The 21,243-nt window shown below is 41.7% G+C and overlaps 1 protein-coding gene across 2 annotated transcripts in view; it reads right to left on the bottom strand.

Moving 5' to 3' along the window:
- The window catches only part of CACHD1 (cache domain containing 1), a 534,201-nt gene that overhangs the window by 112,362 nt on the left and 400,596 nt on the right, over positions 1-21,243 (bottom strand). For both annotated transcript variants that reach the window (XM_030205962.1, XM_030205963.1), the window contains exons 11-12: positions 18,980-19,103; positions 3,890-4,007 (exon numbers count right to left, since the gene is read on the bottom strand). In XM_030205962.1, coding sequence (XP_030061822.1) covers positions 3,890-4,007; positions 18,980-19,103 — 242 coding nt within the window. The remainder of the gene's footprint in view (positions 1-3,889; positions 4,008-18,979; positions 19,104-21,243) is intronic.

Below are 21,243 nucleotides of genomic sequence, written 5' to 3'. Positions count from 1 at the left end.
TTCAGTTCTGAAAATTGATGATGTTTCTTCAAGCAATGGGACACCATAGGCTCATAAGTCTGTTCTGCCTGTATGCAATGTCTGTGTTCAATCAGTCGTGTCCTCAAAGGACGAGATGTCTGTCCTACATAAAACAGTTTACACGGACAACTTATAAATTACATTGTCAGACGTACAGTCAGTTATAGAATGTAAAGGATAAACCTTGTTTGTGCATGTGTCGGTGAACACATTTGACTCGATCATAATACTGCACATGGAGCAATGACCACAAGCTCTGTGTGCACCTTCCTTTAATTTCATGGTGTTCATACGGTTCCAGATGTCTGCAGGGCATAATACTTCGTTGAGATTGTTGTTTCGTTGAAATGCAAAAATAATTCTGAGGTTCTGAAAGCAGGGATGAACTTGTAACAAAGGTAGATGTTTTCTGATGATGTTAGTCATTGTGTTCGAATGAGCGTTGAAACGTGTCACAAATGTCAATACTTCATCTTTATCCTGGGGAAATCGACCGTGGGTGTAGCAGCCATTCTCTATGATTGTTCCTAGCTCTTTTCTTGGCTGCAGACACCAATTTATTGGGGTAGCCTCTATCCGTCAATTTTAATTCAAGCTGATTGGCATGTTGTTGATATCCAATAGTAGATGAACAAATTCTTCTATATCGGAGAAATTGAGCGAACGGAATGTTAGTCCTGCAGTGATGCGGGTGCATGCTGTTATATTGCAATGTGGTATTTCTATCCGTAGGCTTTATATATACAGAAGTTTTCTACGCGTCCTTGATCTATGCCGACCCATATATCCAGGAAAGCAATCCCTGAAGTACTGTGATTCGCTTCAAATTTAATTGTATTATGACATCCTATAACTAGAAACAAATCAACCCCCTCCCCAAAGACAGAGAGGGCTAGAGGTTTGGCGGACCTCCAACACCCCCGCCATTTTGGAGGAGGTGCTGGAAGGAGGAGGGAGTGCTATTCCCTCTTGTCTTCAAGGTATGGGGGGGTTGGGAGAGTGCTAGACCAGAAGGGGGGCAGGAGGTCCGCAGGGGTGGGTTTGCTAGACCATTGGAGGGGGGCTGTTTAGCATGCATTTGCATGCTACTTGTGGTAAGACTCTGCGAGCTTGTTGTTTCATGCGCTTGCTGGCTCTGATCATGGGGTGGGAGCAAACAAAGGTGCTAGTATGGCACTAATAGCCTCTAGCATCCATGTTTGCTTCTGATCATCGGCCTATAAGTTTCAAGACATCAGTGGAATAAAACTTTATCTCCCCTTGGCTTGAACCAAGGCAGTGCTGACATTGATCCAGTAGGACCAAAAGCTGTTTTCCGCCAGCTTGGCACTGAGAACTTTTGTGGAAGACAGATCAGGAGAAGGGTGGGATACATTTTTATCAAATCAGATGAGAAGGAGTGCATTTACAAGGGACAAATGAGCTAGGCAGCTGCCTGTGGCATTAGGCTGGGAAGGTGTCAGTATGCCTCCAATGCAGCCCCTACAGTTTGTCAACAAAATTTTTATTTCTGCTGCACTGGCTTTTACTTCCATCAGTGACAGCAATGGAAATAAAATCAGGCTAGAGGTCACCACAGTCTTTTTGGAGTCAGAGTTGCAGCCACTAGGGGCAGGAACGAGTGAGCTTTGTTCCTGCCCTCATCACCCCACTGGACCGCTAGGGAGTGGCAGAAGGGGCGGAAGAGAGCAGGAGGCCTAGAATTGTGGGTTGGGGGCTACTCTTTCGAGGGAGAGTGCATGGAGAAGATCTGGAAGAACACAGGGCATTTTTAAAATGCGAGTCCCAGCCGATATTCAGCCAGAGCCCGCACAACTAACTGCCACATTTAGGACAGTTTTTGAGTGCTGGCACTGAATATTTCTGGCACTGGCAATTCTGCAGAATGGCTCCTCTCTAACCCCACCCCTGAACTGCCTACTTTTATAATGGCTAGTCAGAGTTGCTATTCAGCGACACTGCCCAATTAAGTGCCACTAAATAGCAGCAGTTGAGCGACCACTTTGAATATCAGGCAGTAAAATTTTAGTCTGATTTTGGTACATCAATCTCAGTGCTGTTTTGTTGCTTGTGAAGAACCTACCATTTAAATTATTGTAAGGTTTTTGTTCTTTTTACTGTGACCTCTACTACCTTCTCTGAAACAAGGCTACCCTAAGAGTTTCTAATTACATAGCTCTTCACAGTGTGTGCTGGTTGTCATATAACATAGTCGCCCAGAATGAGCAGAGGTACAAAAATACTATCCAAGAATGATTTTCCTCTATGGGTTCATTTACTAAGGGTTTCTGTGCAGTAACACTTTTATCAAATGTTGTGTGCCACAATAGATGCTGTAGCAGATGCATTATGATGATATGATATGCATTATATGGTTGTATAAAATGGGCAGTGTGACAGATGACAAACAATAACAGTTAGCAAATGATTTACACAGTTGCAATTTAACAAATGTAAAAGATTCCCCCAGAGACTGGGGTAAAAAACAAAAAAGCTGTGGGCATGTAGGTGCCAACATGTCAAAATGATTGGAGATGCTAAAAACAATACAAATTACCACTCCATGAACAAAATGAGGGAGCTTGAGAGTGCTCAGCACCCTGTGGCACCCACAGAGCTGGTTCCTATGGGAAAATCCACTAGGCTGGATAAGTATTAAAACGATAACCAATTGAAATTTTAAGCAAAAATTTGTTACTAAATTAAATAAAATTTCACAAAAAATATAAAGTTCTGAAAATATCATATAAATTACAAATAGCACTCATTTTCTCCAAAAAATCATGTCTGTAATTGTAACATCTATGTTCTTATAGTGACAATCCTTTTTTTGTTACAACTTCATGTAGTTGAATTACAGGTACATAGTTAATTTTTCTTTCTTAAAAACTTATATTTCTTGTTTGTATCAACTTTATTTTCACATTTAAAATGTTCACTGAACTAATTCTACAGTCTGTTTTCTTTTCACAAGATTTGACACAGGGGTCCTTATACTAAGCTGCAGTAAAAAGTGGCCTCAGTGCACCCTTACGCGGGTTTTTCCAGTGCGCTAAGGCCATTTTTACTGTAGCAGTAAAATGTCTGATTTTCCATTTTTTGAAATAGCAGTAATGTGCTAATGCTGTCATTAACGCGCAACCTTAAAAAAAATTATGACACCTATTTCGTAGGCAGTAAAAGCTCATGCGCTAATCCTGCCCTAATCAGTTAGTGCATGGTAATGTAGCTGCGCCGATTATGGCAGGAATGCCCACACTCTGCCGCCCCCCCCACCCCAAGAAAAATTAAAAGATATTTTCTAGCATGCAGTTAGTGCACGCAGATTTGGATTTTACCACAGGATGCCTGAGCGCGTCCCACGGTCATTTTTAAGTTGTGGTAAGCAGGAAAGCATAGTAATCGGACCACATAGAAACTTAACAGATACGCAGGCTTCTTAATGCTGTAGACCACTTTGGATGATACCTGCTGGTGAGCCAGTTTCAAAACTGTATAAACAAAAGAGTCAGGCAGTGTCTGATAACACCCTTTAAGAGCCTTCAAAAAATTCAAGTTTAGCTTTAGATAAGTGTTTCTCAGAATATGTGTTCTTTATGTGTTCTTCCCATAATTTGTTCTCCCCTGAAACTTTTCAATTCTCTTTCTCTGCTCCCTTTTAATTAACAAATCACGGAATATTCTCTGCTAGAATGAAAACAGAGCAAAAAAATCTCCACAAACAACACAAATAAAGGAAGGAAATACCATGCTGTAGAAAGGGAGTAATGTTATTCTGAAATTCTTTCGCAAATGGAGAATGTTCAAGTTGTAGTTTAGAAATTATAATTTTAAAAGGCCAAAAGACAGAGATTTCACTATCACTTACCATTTTCCAGGCATAGCTAACATTGTAGGCTTCCTTTCCTGTCTCTCTCAGTTTGTTCACATGCCAGGAGAGTGAAGAATTTACCGGAACTGTAATAATCTGACTGCCCAAAGGGAGGCTATAATGGAAACAAATGAAGTTAGACATATTACTTATTTTTTAAAAATCTGCATGTCAAGAGGAATGTGTGTCATGTTATTGTGTGAAAGCCAGATTAGGATAGATGGACAGAACACCCCAATATGACTCTGCTGCACACTATTTTCTCCAGCAGTGGATAAAGTTTTGGCCTGAACACCACTATGATGGGGTCTGGGAGCAATTAGTGCCTCCTTCACTGGTACCAGTACTCACCTATTTTACTTGTAGAATAAATTATTATAATAGAAGAAAAAAATTCTTGGTTAACTAGTCTTATTGCCTCTTAGCCTGGCAATGTGGAACATTTGCGCCTGGCCTTTTTTCCTTTGGTCGCACGGTTCTTTCTCTTGCTGTCCTGGTGATATCATGGAAGGCCTTGAGAAGCTTACTGACTTTACAGTAAACCTGGAGGACGTAATGGGGCAGTTCGGCAAACTGAAGAGTAGCAAATCTCCTGGTCCGGATGGTATTCATCCTAGAGTACTGAAAGAACTGAAAAATGAGCTTGCGGAGCAACTGCTAGTGATATACAATTTATCCTTAAAATCGAGTGTGGTACCAGAAGATTGGAGGGTGGCCAATGTAACACCTATTTTTAAAAAAGGTTCCAGGGGAGATCCGGGAAATTATAGACCGGTGAGTCTGACGTCGGTACGGGCAAAATGGTAGAGGCTATTATTAAAAACAAAATTACAGAGCACATCTGAGGACATGGATTACTGAGACTGACTTAGCACGGCTTTTGTGTGGGGAAATCTTGCCTGACCAATTTACTTCAATTCTTTGAAGGAGTAAACAAACATGTGGACAAAGGGGAGCCGGTTGATATCGTGTATCTGGATTTTCAAAAGACGTTTGACAAGGTACCTCATGAAAGGCTACAGAGGAAATTGGAGGGTCATGGGATAGGAGGAAAAGTCCTATTGTGGATTAAAAACCGGTTGAAGGATAGGAAACAGAGAGTGGGGTTAAATGGGCAGTATTCAAAATGGAGAAGGGTAGTTAGTGGGGTTCCTCAGGGGTCTGTGCTAGGACCGCTGCTTTTTAATATATTTATAAATGATTTAGAGATGGGAGTAACTAGCGAGGTAATTACATTTGCTGATGACACAAAGTTATTCAAAGTCGTTAACTCGCGACAGGATTGTGAAAAATTACAGAAGGACCTTACGAGACTGGGAGGCTAGATGGCAGATGACGTTTAATGTGAGCAAGTGCAAGGTGATGCATGAAGGAAAAAAGAACCCGAATTATAGCTACGTCATGCAAGGTTCCACGTTAGGAGTTACGGACCAAGAAAGGGATCTGGGTGTCGTTGTCGATAATATACTGAAACCTTCTGCTCAGTGTGCTGCTGCGGCTCGGAAAGTGAATAGAATGTTGGGTATTATAAGAAAGGTATGGAAAACAGGTGTGAGGATGTTATAATGCCGTTATATCGCTCCATAGTGCGACCGCACCTTGAGTATTGTGTTCAAATCTGGTCGCCGGATCTCAAGAAAGATATAGTGGAACTGGAAAAGGTGCAGGGAAGGGCGACTAAAATGATAGCGGGGATGGGACGACTTCTCTATGAAGAAAGTCTAAGGAGGCTAGGGCTTTTCAGCTTGGAGAAGATATGGCTGAGGGGAGACATGATAAAGGTATATAAAATAATGAGTGGAGTGGAACAGGTGGATGTGAAGCGTCTGTTCACGCTTTCCAAAAATACTAGGACTAGGGGGCATGCGATGAAACTACAGTGTAGTAAATTTAAAACAAATTGGAGAAAATGTTTCTTCAACCAATGCATAATTAACTCTGAAATTCGTTGCCGGAGAACGTGGTGAAGGCGGTTAGCTTGGCAGAGTTTAAAAAGGGGTTAGATGGTTTCCTAAAGGACAAGTCCATAAACCGCTACTAAATGGACTTGGGAAAAATCCACAATTCCAGGAATAACATGTATAGAATGTTTGTACGTTTGGGAAGCTTGCCAGGTGCCCTTGGCCTGGATTGGCCGCTGTCGTGGATAGGATGCTGGGCTCGATGGACCCTTGGTCTTTTCCCAGTGTGGCATTACTTATGTACTAATATTTACCCATCAAACTTACGCGTAAATGATGTAAATATTGGCATATGTGCAACTAAATGTCAAAAGTCCACTTAAGTGCTGTCCTGTAATTACACACACTTCTAATTATTTTACAGGTAGGTGTACGCATGGGCAGAACCCTCACTTAAGCGTATAAAGTAAAATACCATATGTTACACTTCCTTTAAGCTCAGCATCCTGTTTCCAACAGTGGCCAATCCAGGTCACAAATACCTGACAAGATCCCAAAAAAGTACAAACATTTTATACTGCTTATCCCAGAAATAGTGGATTTTCCACAAGTTCATTTAATAATGGTCTATGGACTTTTCCTTTAGGAAGCCGTCCAAAACCTTTTTAAAACTCCATTAAGCTAACCGCCTTTACCACATTCTCTAGCAACGAATTCCAGAGTTTAATTACATGTTGAGTGAAGAAAATTTTCTCCGATTCGTTTTAAATTTTACTTCATCGCATGCCCCCTAGTCCTAGTATTTTTGGAAAGCGTACACCGACGCTTCACATCTACCCGTTCAACTCCATTTGTTATTTTATAGACCTCTATCATATCTCCCCTCAGCCGCCTTTTCTCCAAGCTGAAGAGCCCTAGCCACTTTAGCCTTTCCTCATAGGGAAGTTGTCCCATCCCCTTTATCATTTTCGTCGCCCTTCTCTGCACCTTTTCTAATTCCACTATATCTTTTTTGAGATGCAGCGACCAGAATTGAACACGATATTCGAGGTGCGGTCGCACCATGGAGCTATAAAAAAGGCATTATAACATCCTCATTTTTGTTTTCTATTCCTTTCCTAATAATACCTAACATTCTATTTGCTTTCTTAGCCGCAGCAGCAGCACACTGAGCAGAAGGTTTTAATGTATCATCAACGACGACACCTAGATCCCTTTCTTGGTCCGTGACTCCTAACGTGGAAATTTGCATGACGAAGCTATAATTTGGGTTCCTCTTTCCCACATGCATCACTTTGCACTTGCTCACATTAAACGTCATCTGCCATTTAGACGCCCTGTCTCCCAGTCTCGTAAGGTCCTCTTGTAATTTTTCACAATCCTCCCACGATAGAACGACTTTGAATAACTTTGTGTCATCAGCAAATTTAATTACCTCACTAGTTACTCCCATCTCTAGGTCATTTATAATTATGTTAAAAAGCAGCGGTCCCCAGCATAGACCCCTGGGAAACCCCACTAACTACCCTTCTCCATTGAGAATACTGACCAATTAACCCTACTCTCTGTTTTCTATCTTTTAACCAGTTTTTAATCTACAATAGAACATTACCTCCTACCCCATGACTCTCCAATTTCCCCTGGAGTCTTTCATGAGGTACTTTGTCAAACGCCTTCTGAAAATCCAGATACACCATATCAACCGGCTCACCTTTATCCACATGTTTGTTCACCCCTTCAAAGAAATGTAGATTGGTGAGACAAGATTTCCCTTCACTAAATCCATGTTGACTTTGTCTCATTAATCCATGCTTTTGAATATGCTCTGTAATTTTGTTCTTAATAATAGTCTCTACCATTTACCCCAGCACCAACGTCAGACTCACCGGTCTATAATTTTCCAGATATCCTCTGTAACCTTTTTAAAAAATCGCCATTACATTGGCCACCCGTCTATCTTCCGGTACCATGCTTGATTTTAAGAATAAATTACATATTACTAACAATAGCTCTGCAAGCTCATTTTTCAGTTCTATCAGTACTCTGAGATGAATACCATCCGGTCCAGGAGATTTGCTATTCTTCAATTTGTAGAACTGCCCCATTACATCCTCCAGGTTTACAGAGAATTCATTAAGTTTCTCCAACTCGTCAGCTTCGAATACCATTTCTGGCACCGGTATCTCACCCAAATCTTCCTCAGTGAAGACCGAAGCAAAGAATTCATTTAATCTCTCCGCAACAGCTTTGTCTTCCCTGATCACTCCTTTTATTCCTCGGTAATCTAGCGGTCTAACCGATTCTTTTGCCGACTTCCTGCATTTAATATACCTAAAAAAAATTGTTACTATGTGTTTTTGACTACAACGTAATCTTTTTTTCGAAGTCCCTCTTAACCTTCCTTATCAGCGCTTTGCATTTGACTTGACATTCCTTATGCTGTTTCTTATTATTTTCAGTCGGTTCCATTTTCTGAAGGCTTTTCTTTTAGCTCTAATAGCTTCCTTCATCTCACTTTTTAACCACGCCGGCTGTCGTTTGGTCTTCTGTCCTCTTTTTTTAATATGTGGAATATATTTGGCCTGGGCTTCCAGGATGGTGTTTTTGAACTGCATCCACGAATGATGTAAATTTTTGACCCTCGCAGTCACTCCTCTAAGTTTTTTTTTCACCGTTCTTCTCATTTTATCATAGTCTCCTTTTTTTAAGTTAAACACTAACGTATTTGATTTTCTATGTATACTTACTTCAAAGCTAATATCAAATCCGATCATATTATGATCACTGTTATCAAGCGGCTCCAGCACCATTACCTCACACACCAGATCATGTGCTCCACTAAGGACTAGGTCTAGAATTTTTCCTTCTCTCGTCGGCTCCTGTACCAGCTGCTCCATAAAGCTGTCCTTGATTTCATCAAGAAATTTTACCTCCCTAGCGTGCCCCAATGTTACATTTACCCAGTCAATATCAGGGTAATTGAAATCACCCATTATTACTGTGTTGCCCAGTTTGTTTGCGTGCCTAATTTCCTTTAACATTTCTGCATCTATCTGTTCATCCTGGCCAGGTGGACAGTAGTTTACTCCTATCCTTTTCCCCTTTACACATGGAATTTCAATCCACAGTGATTCCAAGAAGTGTTTTGTTTCCTGCAGAATTTTGAATCTGTTTGATTCAAGGCTCTCATTAATATACAATGCTACTCCTTCCACCAATTCAATCCACCCTATCACTACGATATAATTTGTACCCTGGTATGACAGTGTCCCACTGGTTATCCTCCTTCCACCAGGTCTCAGAGATGCCTATTATATCTAATTTTTCATTTAGTGCAATATATTCTAAGTCTCCCATCTTATTTCTTAGGCTCCTGGCATTCGCATATAGACATTTCAAAGTATGTTTGTTGTTCCTATTTACATGATGCTTAGTACTTACTTGACAGCATTAGTTTAAAATCTTTTGTCTGATTTTTATTTAAGGACACCTGATCTACTGCGGTCTCTTTTGCAACCTCACTATCAGGATACCCTATCTTCCCTGTTTTGGTGATATCTTTGAAAGATACCTTATCCTGAACCATGCGCTTTTGAGCGACTGTCGGCCTTCCCCCCGTTTCTAGTTTAAAAGCTGCTCTATCTCCTTTTTAAATGCCGACGTCAGCAGCCTAGTCCCACTCTGGTTAAGGTGGAGCCCATCCTTTCAGAATAGGCTCCCCCATCCCCAGAATGTTGCCCAGTTCCTAACAAATCTAATACCCTCCTTCCTGCACCATCGTCTCATCCACGCATTGAGGCTTCACAGCTCTGCCTGTCTCTTGGGCCCTGCGCGTGGAACGGGTAGCATTTCAGAAAATGCTACCCTAGAGGATCTGGATTTGAGCTTTCTACCTAAGAGCCTAAATTTGGCTTCCAGAACCTCTCTCCCACATTTTCCTATGTCATTGGTAACCACATGCACCAAGACAACTGGCTCCTCCCCAGAACTACCTAAAATCCTATCTAGGTGACGCGTGAGGTCCGCCACCTTCGCAACAGGTAGGCAAGTCACCAGGCGATCCTCATGTCCACCAGCCACCCAGCTATCTATATGCCTACTGATCGAATCACCAACTACAACAGCTGTCCTAACACCTTTCCCTCCCGGTCAGCATTTGGAGACATATCCTCGGTGCGAGAGGATAGTACATCCCCTGGTGGGCAGGTCCTGGCTACAGGAGTACTTCCTACTTCACCAGGGTGATGCTCTCCTTCTAGGAGACTTCCCTCCTCCAAGGTAGCACAGGGGATAGCAGACTGGAGGTGGGACTTCTCTACAATATCCCTGTAGGTCCCCTTTATGTACCTCTCTGTCTCCCTCAGCCCCGAGTCTGCTGCTCTGGCCTCAAGAGAACGGACACGTTCTCTGAGAGCTAGGAGCTGTTTGCATCGGGCACACACACACATGACATCTCACCAACTGGGAGATAATCATACATGTGACACTCAATGCAAAAGACAGTAGTAGCACACTGAGCAGAAGGTTTCAACGTATCATCAACTATGACACCTAGATCCCTTTCTTGGTCGGTGACTCCTAACGTGGAACCTTGCATGACGTAGGTATAATTCGGGTTCCTCTTTCCCTCATGCATCACTTTGCACTTGCTCACATTCAACGTCATTTGCCATTTAGACGCCCAGTCTCCCAGTCTCGTAAAGTCCTCTTGTAATTTTTCACAATCCTCCCTCAATTTAACGACTTTGAATAACTTTGTGTCATCAGCAAATTTAATTACCTCACTAGTTACTCCCATTTTAAAAAGCAGTGGTCCCAGCACAGACCCCTGGGGAACCCCACTAACTACCCTTCTCCATTGAGAATACTGACCATTTAACCCTACTCTCTGTTTTCTTTTAACCAGTTTTTAATCCACAATAGAACACTACCTCCTACCCCATGACTCTTCAATTTCCTCTGGAGTCTTTCATGAGGCACTTTGTCAAATGCCTTCTGAAAATCCAGATACACAAAACCAACCGGTTCACCTTTATCCACGTTTGTTCACCTCTTCAAAGAAATGTAGTAGATTGGTGAGGCAAGATTTCCCTTCACTAAATCCATGTTGACTTTGTCTCATTAATCCATGCTTTTGAATATGCTCTGTAATTTTGTCCTTTAAATAGTCTCTACCATTTTGCCCGGCACCGACGTCAGACCCTCCGGTCTATAATTTCCTGGATCTCCTCTGGAACCTTTTTTTTTTTTAAATTAGCGTTACATTGGCCACCCTCCAATCTTCCGGTACCATGCTCGATTTTAAGGATAAATTACATATTACTAACAATAGCTCCGTAACTTCATTTTTCAGTTCTATCAGTACTCTGGGATGAATACCATCTGGTACAGGAGACTTGCTACTCTTCAGTTTGTAGAACTGCTCCATTACATCCTCCAGGTTTATAGAGAATTCATTCAGTTTCTCCAACTCGCCAGCTTCAAATACCATTTCTGGCACCGGTATCTCACCCAAATCTTCCTCGGTGAAGACCGAAGCAAAGAATTCATTTATTTGCTCCATTACGGCTTTATCTTCCCTGATCGCCCCTTTTACCCCTCGGTCATCTAGCGGTCCAACCGATTCTTTTGCCAGCTTCCTGCTTTTAATATACCTAAAAAAATTGTTACTATGTGTTTTTGCCTCCAACACAATCTTTTTTTTGAAGTCCTTCTTAGCATTCCTTATCAGCGCTTTGCATTTGACTTGACATTCCTTATGCTGTTTCTTATTATTTTCAGTCGGTTCCTTCTTCCATTTTCTGAAGTATTTTCTTTTAGCTCTAATAGCTTCCTTCACCTCACTTTCTAACCATGCTGTTGTTTGGTTTTCCGTCTTCCTTTTTTGAACATATTTGGTCTGGGCTTCCAGGATGGTGTTTTTGAACAGCATCCACACCTGATGTAAATTTTTGACCCTCGCAGCCGCTCTTCTAAGTTTTTTTTTTCACTGTTCTTCTCATTTTACCATAGTCTCCTTTTTTAAAGTTAAAGTTATCTAACATCCCTTGTTTGGAAAAAAAAATATAGAGCAAACATTCTACATTCAACTCAATAACTGGCAAAAAATGAAACTGGTAAGATTCATGTCAATCTGGCTTCAGACTTTCTGCAGCGAAGTACATGTATGACCTAAGTCGTGAGCATTAGTAAGTTTGATAAAATCTATAGTACTGAGATAATACTAACTAGAAACCTTATTCACCTACTTCCACTTCAATCCCTTGCACCTTGTCGTCTTACAAAAGGCCCCTTTGAACTGAGGTCTACAATGAGAAAGTTATAAGGGCACCACAGTGACAGAGCTGAAAGAATCCCTGCAGGGTTACCCTTTCATTGTCAATGGCTGTTTGCTCCAGACAGTGTGAAATCCTCTACATGCACTTCTTGATCCAGGAACAATCACAAACAAGAACAACCCAAGCATTTACTATTTTATTTCTCTATAACAACAGTTTTCAGTAGAAAAAGAACCTGTTGGCTCACCATGTCTGCCTATGGGAGACCTGCTCTTCTTCTAGTTATCTCCATCCCTTGCCCTCTTGCCTATGATCCCAATGTCTTTTTTTTATTTACTTACAACTCAGGAAAAATCCTTTTAACTCTGAAAACTTTCTAGGTTTCATACAAGAAATGAGTTTGCTGTTCTCAGTAAAATAGGTTAATCTTGCTCCCTTCATTTCTCTATCATTTTTTCAAAAAAGCAACAGTACTATACCAAACAACATTGTAGTTAATTGGCCAGCACCTATAAGGGAAAACATTCAGATTCTGCTTTTAATTCTTCACTTTGTTTTAACAGATTTTCAGTTTAAACTTGAGCAAGTGTTTAGTAAGTGATGTTTCTGAACACTTCTCCTTTTAATTTGCTATTCCCATCATTATTAACCTAACATTGGAATTAGTCCAATATACAAAAATAGCTGCATCTGCTATAAGTGCCCTAGGCATAAATTTTCAGCAGCACTATCCAGATAGTGCTGAAAATTGTTACAGACCACTCCAGTACTATCAAGTTAGTGCTGAGGCAGACTGCAAGTCTTCCATCGAACTCTATGGATAAACAGTAATATTCAGCCACTATCCATGCAGCAATGGACAGCAAAAAGGCTTATCTAAATTAAACTACACAGCTATACAGATAGTGGCTGAATATCTTTGCTATCTATGGAACTGGTACCGGTCATTGATCACTAAATATAGTCAACATTACTTGCTAAATAGACAGCTGTGCTGAATATACATAATCCCCTGGATTCTATATAGTGCGACTTGAGTTGCGCTTGCAACTTAATTAGCCAATCAGCACCGATAACTGAACTTAAGGAGCAATTACTGACACTAAATGGCATAAATTAGAATTTATGTGCACAAATATCTAAGCGTATTCTATAAAGTATGTGACAAGGAAAGCCTCGGGCATACTGAGAAACCCTTAGATTCCTTTACAGATGGCCTTACTTGTAGCAGGAAACTGCCTTCCAAAGTCCTTGTTTCACTCAGCACCAGATTTTGGTTACCATGGTGAGGGGGAAGAAAGATGCCCAGTCCCTGAGCAGTCTCTTCAAAAGAGCTTGGGTGGATCTCCAGGAACTTCAGGGGCAGGGAATCCCCAGTCTGTTTCTCTGGGAGCATCAGTACTATATGCTCTGCCCCAGAGTTTGACTGTTTCCAGCTTTCAGTGCAGCCGAATAGAACTGCCAGAAGAAAGAGACAGCAGGAGAAAGAACCATGAGGAACAGACTGCACTGGGACCCAGCTAAACAAATTCTCTAGTAAGAAGGGGGTAAATAACCTGGAAGAAGGAATGGACAACCTTCAAGTAGCTAGTCAGCCTTGTATTGTTACTCGGTAATTTGTGTGCATTTGTTGAGCCCTAGGCACCTCACTAGGGTGCAAGGGCGTAGCCAGACCTCGCGTTGGGAAGGGGCAAGAGCCCAAGGTGCAGGGCAATTTTGGTCTGCCTCCCTGCTGCTCCCCACCCACTGCTGCAGCAAATACCTCATGGTACTGGGAGATTGGGCGTCCAAATTGCAGATGAAGTTCAACGTTGACAAGTGCAAAGTGATGCATGTGGGAAAGAAGAACCCTAATTACAGCTATGTCATGCAAGGTTCCGCTTTAGGAGTTACGGACCAAGAAAGGGATCTGGGAGTCATCGTTGATAGGACATTGAAATCTTCAGCTCAATGTGCTGCGGCGGCTAAGAAGGCGAACAGAATGTTGAGTATTATTAGAAAAGGGATGGAAAACAAGCATGAGGATGTTATAATGCCGTTATATCGCTCCATGGTGCGACTGCACCTGGAGTACTGTGCGCAGTTCTGGTCGCCTCATCTAAAAAAAGATATAAAGGAATTGGAGAAGGTGCAGAGAAGGGCGACAAAAATGATAAAAGGGATGGGACAACTACCCTATGAGGAGAGGTTAAGACGGCTAGGACTCTTTAGCCTGGAGAAAAGGCAGCTGAGGGGTGATATGATAGAGGTCTACAAAATAATGAGTGGGGTACAGAGGACAGATGTGAAGCATTTGTTTACACTTTCTAACAATAATAGAACCAGGGGACACAAGATGAAACTAGAATGTGGTAGGTTTAAAACAAATCGGAGAAAGTTTTTCTTTACTCAGTGCGTAGTTAGACTCTGGAACTCATTGCCAGAGAAGGTAGTGACGGCGGCTGGCCTTGCTGAGTTTAAGGGGGGTCTGGACAGATTCCTGAAGAAAAAGTCCATTGATCATTATTGAATTTTGGGTTTTTGCCAGGTTCTTCGGGCCTGGATTGGCCGCTGTCGGAGAGAGTGCTGGGCTTGATGGACCTTTGGTCTTTTCCCAGTGTGGCGGTGCTTATGTACTTATGAACCTTGGCTGGCAGGGGTCCCCAACCCCTGCCAGCTGAAGCCTTCTCCAGCGCCACCACATTGCCTGCCCTTTCCTCCCCCTCACGTCCTGTATGCCTCTTTTAGTGAAACTGAGATTTCACTAAAAGGAGCGTGCAAGACATGAGGGGGAAGAGAAGGACAGGCAATGCGGTGGGGGGACCCCACCAGCAAAACCAGGGGCACAGAGCAACTTTGAGGGGGTCCAGGCCCCCATGGCCCCACATAGCTACGCCACTGCTAGGGCGGGTCTCTCAGTGACCATTTGGGTCTGAGAAGAGAGAGCATGGGCCAGCTGGGGGAACAGGTCAGTTTCTGAGCCTGCAGGATTTCTCAGCTACTGTCTGGGTCCGCGAGGACAAGAAGGCAGGACTGAAGCTCTGGGGCTAGCTGGGAGAAAGACCTTGGTCCCCAGCATGCTGAATAAATACGACAGGTTTTTTCCCTAACCCTGGGAGTTGGGAGTTGAGAATACTAAGACTGGATTGCTGGAAGTTGCACAATGACCAGGGAAGAACCAGAGGTGGGCTTTTCTAAATTAAAAGCTGTTTTCATCTGGTTCAGATTTTAAGTGCAAGCAGCCAGGGAATGTTGGGAACTAAGTTTGTTTTTTTTTGCATTGAGATTGCTTTCACCAGCGGGCTGCACTGAACAAGTTCTACCTTAAAATCGAGCGTGGTAGCAGAAGATTGGAGGGTGGCCAATGTAACGCCGATTTTTACAAAAAGGTTCCAGAGGAGATCCGGGAAATTATAGACCGGTATGTCTTATGTCGGTGCCGGGCAAAATGGTAGAGACTATTATAAAGAGCAAACTTACAGAGCATATTCAAAAGCATGGATTAATGAGACAAAATCGACATGGATTTAGTGAAGGGAAATCTTGTCTCACCAATCTATTATATTTCTTTGAAGGAGTGAACAAACATGTGGTGAGCCAGTTGATATTGTGTATCTGGATTTTCAGAAGGCGTTTGACAAAGTACCTCATGAAAGACTCCAGAGGAAATTGGAGAGTCATGGGATAGGAGGTAGTGTCCTATTGTGGATTAAAGACTGGTTAAAAGATAGAAAACAGAGAGTAGGGTTAATTGGTCAGTATTCTCAATGGAGAAGGGTAGTTAGTGGGGTTCCCCAGGGGTCTGTGCTGGGAACGCTGCTTTTTAACATATTTATAAATGACCTAGAGATGGGAGTAACTAGTGAGGTAATTAAATTTGCTGATGACACAAAGTTATTCAAAGTCTTTAAATCGTGGGAGGATTGTGAAAAATTACAAGAGGACCTTACAAGACTGGGAGACTGGGCGTCTAAATGGCAGATGACGTTTAATGTGAGCAACTGCAAAGTGATGCATGTGGGAAAGAGGAACCCGAATTATAGCTACATCATTCAAGGTTCCACGTTAGGAGTCACAGACCAAGAAAGGGATCTAGGTGTCATTGGTGATGATACGTTGAAACCTTCTGCTCAGTGTGCTGCTGCAGCTAAGAAAGCAAATAGAATGTTAGGTATTATTAGGAAAGGAATGGAAAACAAAATTGAGGGCGTTACAATGCCTTTGTAACGCTCCATGGTGTGACGGCACCTCGAATATTGTGTTCAATTCTGGTCGCTGCATCTCAAAAAAGATATAGTGGAATTAGAAAAGGTACAGAGAAGGGCGACGAAAATGATAAAGGGAATGGGACAACTTCCCTATGAGGAAAGGCTAAAGTGGCTAGGGCTCTTCAGCTTGGAGAAAAGGCGGCTGAGGGGCAATATGATAGAGGTCTATAAAATAATGAGTGGAGTTCAACGGGTAGAAGTGAAGCGTCTGTTTACGCTTTCCAAAAATTCTAGGACTAGGGGGCATGTGATGAAGCTACAATTAGTAAATGTAAAACAAATCGGAGAAAATTTTCTTCACTCAATGTGCAATTAAACTCTGGAATTTGTTGCCAGAGAATGTGGTAAAGGCAGTTAGCTTAGCGGAGTTTTAAAAAGGTTTGGATGGTTTCCTAAAGGAAAAGTCCATAGACCATTATTAAATGGACTTGGGGAAAATCCACTATTTCTGGGATAAGCAGTATAAAATGTTTTGTACTTTTTGGGGATCTTGCCAGGTATTTATGACCTGGATTGGCCACAGTTTGAAACAGGATGTTGGGCTTGATGGAACTTTGGTCTGTCCCAGTATGGCCATACTTATGTACCTGTTACTTTGGAAGTGTGGGACATTTTGTGTTTGGTACCTACATACTTTATTCAGATTTGTAGCGCTATAGAAATGTTTAATAGTAGTAGTAGTAGATTTGTTTCATCACCATTAGCTAACTTGAAGATCACAGTGGTGCATAATCTAAAAACAAAGCCAAGTCAGAAAAGAACTACAGTGACAGAAAAGGTTCAAACAGAGCCAAAACAAGAGAAGACAATCAAAGAAGGGAAATGAGGGAAAAAGCAAGAGGGGGGAGGGGTTAAAGGAAGAGTTGGACTGAGGTAAGAGACATTGTAAGAACAGTGGTGGCAGAGTGTGGTGAAATCTTACGTAGAGTCAAACACTTGACAAAACAACCAAGCTTTTAAAGTGGCTTTAAACTTCTTTAAAGTTCAGCACAGATGGGGAGTGGCATGGAGTTCCAAAGAGAAGGTGCTGCAAAGAAAAAAGCCTGGTGCTGAGCAGATTTCAGTTGGGCAAAGCGGGGGCTAGGGAGGCATAGATGGTGGTCATTGATTAAGCGAAGGAGGCACATTAGGGAATAAGGAATGGTGAGACTCGATAAATACAGAACTCATCCTAATCTGAAGGCTTTAAAGGCTGATGTGAAAGTCAAAGATAATCTGTTTGTCAACAAGAAGCCAATGACATTTGATAAAGAGTGGGAAGACGTGATCATATACTTCCAGGCATGATATAACAATTTGACAGTGGTGTTTTGAAGAGTATGCAGTCTCCTGAAGTTTGACTGAGAACAACCAAGATAAGCTATATTGCAGTAATCTAATCTGGTGACGAGCAAAAAGAGTATAAGGGAGTAGAAAGTATTGTAATCAAAGTACCTTCTCACTGAACGGAATTGACAAAGTATAAAGAAACCTGTTTTGCATAAACCTGAGATCTGGTGAGAGAAGGTAAATTGACAGTCTAAGATAGCGGAAAGAGTTAACTGGGCAAACAGTGTGTCCAAAGAGGGTAGTGGGGGAGGTGAAGAACTAATCTATGAAGAACTTGTGCTGAGTGAATAGGATACACCTAAAACTCACAAGTCCATTTGTCAAATTAGTTGAGCAGCATGCATTTCTCAGTCAACAGTGTTTCAAATCATTTACGATGATCTTGACCTGCGGTGTCTTAAGTGAAGGCAAGAACAGCAGCTAACCAAGAACAACTTCATTGCTTGTATGACACGGTCCAAGCAACTCCTTTACCAAGTTCCCCTCACATGCTGTTGATTTCATTTGCTTTACAGATAAGAAAATTTTCACGGTTGAGCCACCTACCACCACTCAAAATGGCTGACTTTACACAGACTGCAGTGAAAAAGCAAGACATTGCTGCTGATCATCTTCTGTAAACTCGCTTGATATTCAACAAATCAGTCATAGTCTCAGTTGGAGTGTCCAAAATGGGATGTATGGACATTTTCTTCCACCCAGGTGTAAAGATTAATGACAAGTAGTATTGCGAAGATTTACTATCACAGCAACTGCTACCGGCCATTCTGTGTATTACTGGCAATGTTTGTGTGTTTCAGCAAGACAGTGCACCTGCTCATTGTGCTCCTGAAAACCATCTAGCTGCTGCAGAGAATGACTTCAGATTTATTTCACCAGACTTGTGGCCTCCTAGCAGTCTAGACCTGAAAACCCAGTTGATTACAGGATTTGGGGTCTTATGCAGCAGCATGTTTATGAAAGGTCAATTTGTGACACTGACAACCTTAAGCAGTGTCTGGCTGAGCTGTGGGCCAACTTGAGTCAAGGTGTCATTGATACTGTGGTTGATTAGTGGACAAAACGACTCCAAGCACTGGTGCCAATGGAGGCCATACTGAACATTTGCAGAAGGCTTATTGCAAATTTATTCATGAATTCCAATTTTTTTTAATTGGTCACGTTTTGATACGGTTATGCAGAAAACAAGCTTTGTATAGTTTTATTTTTTTTAGAAACCTAAAGCAATAAAGATAAACAGGCAAGCTCACATGTCAAGGTGGTAATGCTACTTAGAAAAAACACCAAAACAAAACAAAGCAAAAAACAGAACTTTACTCCATTACATCTTACCTTAAGATGTTCTGCCGAACCAGTTCAAACCTAGGAATGTTCTCATAATGAATGATGTCGGTGTGGAGGGGTGGCTCTGACAGCAAGTAAGGTCTGGTAAGAGATGGATGCATAAGGGTGTATCCTTTGAAAAAGACAAGGGGAAAAATACCACATCACTGATAATGCTGGGATGTACTTAATATATAAAGCAGTATTTTAACCCAGGTTAGTAGAAGCTGGTTAGGTTGAATGATTCCATGTGAGGATATAAAATTACATTTCCTCAAACGAGATGGTAACTTTTCAACAACAAAAAGTGTTTCCCATTTTTGGAAGGGTTGGGGAAGAACATCCTATAGTAACAGATATCTTCTAGAATCATGCTGGGAATCAGCAGACAGTGTAACTGCTTTCACTGAGCCAGGGCTCAGCATAGATCACAGATAGGAAGGGGCACAACAGTCTCACAATACTCATTAAACCCTCATTTCTTTCCTTTACGGTTAGAATTTTATTGAAGAAAGACAGTTAAGAGATCATGTTTTTTCTTTCTATGACCTTTTGATGTGTTTGGAACTTTGAAGAAATTTCACAGTAGACCTTTTTCTATATGCTACAGTGCATATGCACTTTGGGTTCAGTATGATTTAACTGGGTAGGAAGTCTCCTATCCACCTAAATCACGCTGACCGGTCTGTTATATTCTGCAGCACTTAACCAGAGAATGCCACTGAATATTAGCACAGACCATAGTGGAACTCTCTGGTTAGTGCTGGGTAGTCCAGGAGTGGAGCTGGGTGTTATCTAAGCACCACTGATATACAGTGCCAATGCCCAGAAGGCTCCCTGTGCCGGACAAAAAACTGTCCTAACTTGCCTGGTTAGCTACCTGGGTACCAGTAGTGAACACTACATGGATCTGGATAACTTCTGGCAGCCACTTTTGCACAAGATAATCAGCAGTGGCATATGGATTTTGCCTGGTGGTCATAGGTGCCCGGTATAAGAGGCTTAGCCTCCCCCCTGCTGCAGCAGAATGGATCAACTGTGGAGTCCAGCTGCTCTGAGGGGATTAAATTGTTGATTTACCTCCATCCTCACAGCAGGAGCTGCAGTGAAAGCCCTCTAGCAGTTGTAGAAATTGGTTTATGGTTTGTTTACCTTACTGCTGGGAAAGCAGGGGGAGTTGGCTGGAGGTGTCCTGGGTTGCCAGGGAGATATTTAATGAGGATGACTTCCTGACCTGCACTGAGGACAGATAGCAGCAGAACGGATACTGGGCCAGCATGACCAGAAAAAAAGGTAGTAAAGATCATTTTATTTTCATTATAGTGTTTGGAATATGTCCACTTTGAGAATCAGGTGCTCAACATTAAAAGTTTATATTTATTTACTTATTTATGGCATTTTATCCCACATTAAACATGAATTAGGGTGTTTTGTGGCTCTGCATGAGAATTGTGATGATATGATCCCTTGTTTCATATTGTTGACGGTCTGCATTTTCCATATGGGTGGTATATTGGTGTATTAGGTCTGCCCAGTGTAATATTTATGGTACAGTAAGGTTCTGAGTGTGTTTTTGGACAAAGTTGTGCATATTGTTTTGCAGTTCAGCGATTGTGGTTAGAATATGCTTTGAGCAATCACTTTATTCTTTGACATATGATACATATCTAATATCTAAATTTAATAAAAGGTATTGTGACTTTTATTTTTATTTATTTTTTCTGCGTGTTATCAGACAATTATGGATTTAAGCTCCACCCCTGGCCCCACCCCTAACCCTGCCCCCTTTAACCTCCCCAAACAGTCGGGCCACCGACCGCCTATGCTGGCGGTTCCAAACTTGCTCACAGTGGTCAGCTTTTCAAAAAACACTGCAGAATGAATACCGACTCCTTTAGTTTTCAGAGTGGTACACTTTAATTTATCTTCGATTTATTTAAAATGTGACCTATAATTGTAAATAGAGAGTTGATGATTTGCATGTATCCTGTTCTTATATGACAGTCCCTACGAGGTTGGGCTTGTCTTACTATTTTGTTGACCTCTTTTGTATTCAATGTAAAAGCATGCCTATGTACATCAAAATAAAAAAAAACTAAACGCATTTAAAAGATGATAAAATAGCTAAAAAAAAAAAAAAAGAGCAACACAAAGTGAGAGAAACATTTCTAGATTTTGCAACACAGCAGTCTGTGTACAACCAGAAGAGGATAAAATGAAGTTTACTGTTGATAAACTACGGCAAAATTTCTTACTTTCTAAGAGAGAATGAT

This window comes from Microcaecilia unicolor, chromosome 6, assembly GCF_901765095.1.
Source record: "Microcaecilia unicolor chromosome 6, aMicUni1.1, whole genome shotgun sequence".
Lineage (NCBI taxonomy): Eukaryota > Metazoa > Chordata > Amphibia > Gymnophiona > Siphonopidae > Microcaecilia > Microcaecilia unicolor.
The sequence above is the reverse complement of the archived record's forward strand: the minus strand, read 5'-3'. Positions and strand labels throughout refer to the sequence as shown.